At 34.5% G+C, this 3,057-nt stretch overlaps 1 protein-coding gene across 1 annotated transcript; it reads left to right on the top strand.

Annotated features, from left to right (window-relative positions):
* The first annotated feature begins 1,033 nt into the window (after window positions 1-1,033).
* LOC100797080 (coumaroyl-CoA:anthocyanidin 3-O-glucoside-6''-O-coumaroyltransferase 1) lies at window positions 1,034-2,747 on the top strand. Its single transcript, XM_006603885.3, has one exon. It carries the CDS (start codon window positions 1,135-1,137, stop codon window positions 2,566-2,568), a length of 1,434 nt encoding a protein of 477 aa, XP_006603948.1. The 5' UTR covers window positions 1,034-1,134; the 3' UTR covers window positions 2,569-2,747.
* Window positions 2,748-3,057: the final 310 nt, after the last annotated feature.

Raw genomic sequence — 3,057 nt, 5'->3', positions numbered from 1 at the left:
GACACACAGAAATTCTAAGAGAATACAATTCCTTATAGAAGTCAAAAGCTAGAAGAAGAAACAAGCATTGTGAGTCATTCCTTCTCTCCATTCCCTTTCTTATCTTTTTCCCATTTACTAAATATTCCCCTCTTGCAATTGTAAAGTCTCAACGACAATGAGAGATTAAACCCTCTTTGTTAGAAACTTGACAACCAACTACTCTTGATGTAATTTCTCTTCCTATCTATTTATGAATATTATATTTGCATTATCTTTTCCTGTGCTTAATAATATTGCTTGTAGCTTGATCACCCATTTGCATGGTAAGTTTTAGGGGTAGCGTTGAGAAACGCTATTTTCTAATACAACTAGGAAATTGTATCTAAATAAAGTCATCGCTAGGAATATGTTGATATTTGTTTAATTTGTTATACATCTCTATTCTTAATGCAATTTATTATTTTAGTTCTACAAAGGGATTTGGAAGAGAAAATAGATAAATTAAGTTGTTTTATGCGGGGACCAAAGTTAGAGTATACTAGTAGATCCAGGTGTAGATTGAAATAATTATAAATAGAGAAACATTATTAATATTAGATCAAAGAGTGGCTATAATTATAAATAGAGAAATATTATTAATATTAGATCAAAGAGTGGCTCTGGTAGGTTAAATTTCCAACATTCTCATCTTCTGAATTTTCTTCTACAATAATATTGAATTTTCTTATCTTTTTTGTCCTTAATTAATTCATGTTTAATTCTTTTTCTTGTTTGATTTAATTTTCTGTCAATTTAAATGACTATTTTCTCATAATCTTTTTAAATAAATTTTCTTTAACTTCTTTTACCAATCAAATATTTATCTACCAAAGGATGAACAAATGAGAAATGCCAAAATCATAGAATAATAAAATCATGATTTCATTATATATTTTATTTAATAGAATCATCGTGTGAAAATAATATTCTGAGAATAAAAAAAATCCCAATCCCTTGTTATATAGAGGATAATGGGAACGTCAATCTCACAGCTCTGCTTTTTATTATCTATATATCTTTTTTCCTTATAAATTTGTTTCCACGTAGGGATTCAGCACAATATTCTTGTTCGTCTCATCACAAGCCTTTCTCTACAGTGAAGTTTATGTTTCCATGGCTCACCCTGCTGATCTTTGTCAAAAGCTGAAAGTCATAGAGCAATGTCAAGTTTCTCCTCCACCAGGTTCGGTTCCTCCAACCTCTCTTCCACTAACCTTCCTTGACCTTCCTTGGGTTTACTGTAACACAGTGCAAAGCATTTTCTTCTTTGAGTTTCCTCACTCTTGTAACCACTTCTTGCAAACAGTGCTTCCAAATCTCAAACACTCTCTTTCCCTCACTCTCCAACAATTCTTCCCCTTCGTTGGAAACTTTGTGATCCCTCCTAAACCTAACTTCCCTCACATTCTCTACACCTCTGAAAACTCCATATCCTTCACCATTGCAGAATCCACTGCCGAGTTTCCACATCTCATAGCTGACACCGCTAGAGATGTTAAAGACTCGCACCCTTTTGTTCCTATCTTACCTACCCCAACTACCAAAGAAGATGGCACATGGTTGCTTCCTCTTATGGCCATTCAACTCACCATTTTCCCCGAATATGGCTTCAGCATTTGCATCAGTTTTAGACACGTTGTTGCTGACGCAAGAGCATTCTTACATTTCATGAAGTTCTGGTCCTATGTTTGTAGGACAAAACATGACGTGGCAGCTACTCAAGATTTGTTACCACTGCTCAACAGGGACATCATCAAAGACCCCAAAGGGCTTAAATTCGTTTTCTTGGAGGAACTATGGAATTCTCCTATAGAAAGCATAATAAAAACACCTCCAAAAGTTGTCGACAAAAACGATGACAAAGTCCGTCACGCGTTTGTGTTGAGGCGTGACCATGTTGCGAAGCTAAAGAAATGGGTGTCGATTGAATGTAAAAGTACTTATGGGTTAGAATTAGAGTCATTGCACATATCAACCTTTGTTGTGACAAGTGCTTTGATGTGGGTTTGCAAGGTTCAATCAGAAGAAGAGGCCAATGCTATCACTATTGCTAATAATAATAATAATGATGAAATCTACAGCTTTACGTTTCTGGGAGATTGCCGTAACCGTCCCGAATTTTCGATTCCTTCAACGTACTTTGGAAACTGCGTTGTCTTTCGCATGGTGTCACTAAACAGGAGCAAACTAATGGGAGAAAAAGGAATTGTTGAGGCAGCGATTAGTATTGGAAGGAAAGTTAGAGATTTTCAGTTTGATGCTATGAAAGACTTTGAAAATTTTATGTCTCTTTGTAGAGGTGGAAAAAAACTGAACCATGCGTCTACAATTGCAGGGTCGCCAAAGCTTGGAACATATGAGACTGATTTTGGGTGGGGAAAGCCCAAGAAGTGTGAAATACTTCACATAGAATATTCAAGAACTATCTCCCTTTCGGATTGTAGGGATGAAGAAGGTGGAGTGGAAGTTGAGCTAGCACTTGGAAGGGCTCAAATGAGCAAATTTTCTGCTATATTGGAAGAATATCTCAGAAATATTGCTATATAGTCGTGACTAACATTCCCATCTTCTTAAAAATAATTATAAGATGCTAATAATTGTTGTTGTAGGTCTCTGCATTTTAGTATTTATTTTAGTCTTCATCGTTTTTATAAGTTGTTTGTGTCTTGTATTATTTTTGCATTATCAATTCTTCTGGAAGCTATAATTCAATATTTATTCAATGATCGTGGTTGCCATGTAAAATCTTTAAGAGTTTCTTAGATTAATAATTATAGAAAACTAACAGGATTTTGAAACCTATGATTCTCACAAATAATAAATAAACAATGAACATCTTTCTTCATATTGAGACTTCTCTCCGGTGTACTTTAATTTCTTGGAAGAGAAGATAAATAAGATTTGACTCACTTGACTATTCTTTTTGTCTCTCTACGTTTGCGATGACTGAAGATTAGAAAAAATATTTTTTTGTCTAGAAGGGAACCTTGTTTTACGTTAGTGGATATTAACGCCTTTTATAACTACTACTCCCAT

The sequence above is a fragment of the Glycine max genome, chromosome 19 (assembly GCF_000004515.6).
Source record: "Glycine max cultivar Williams 82 chromosome 19, Glycine_max_v4.0, whole genome shotgun sequence".
Taxonomy (NCBI): Eukaryota; Viridiplantae; Streptophyta; class Magnoliopsida; order Fabales; family Fabaceae; genus Glycine; species Glycine max.
The sequence above is the reverse complement of the archived record's forward strand: the minus strand, read 5'-3'. Positions and strand labels throughout refer to the sequence as shown.

What these genes read in the sequence shown, in the direction of transcription:
- LOC100797080 (XM_006603885.3), top strand. Translation starts at nt 1,135, where the DNA reads ATGGCTCACCCTGCTGATCTTTGTCAAAAGCTGAAAGTCATAGAGCAA.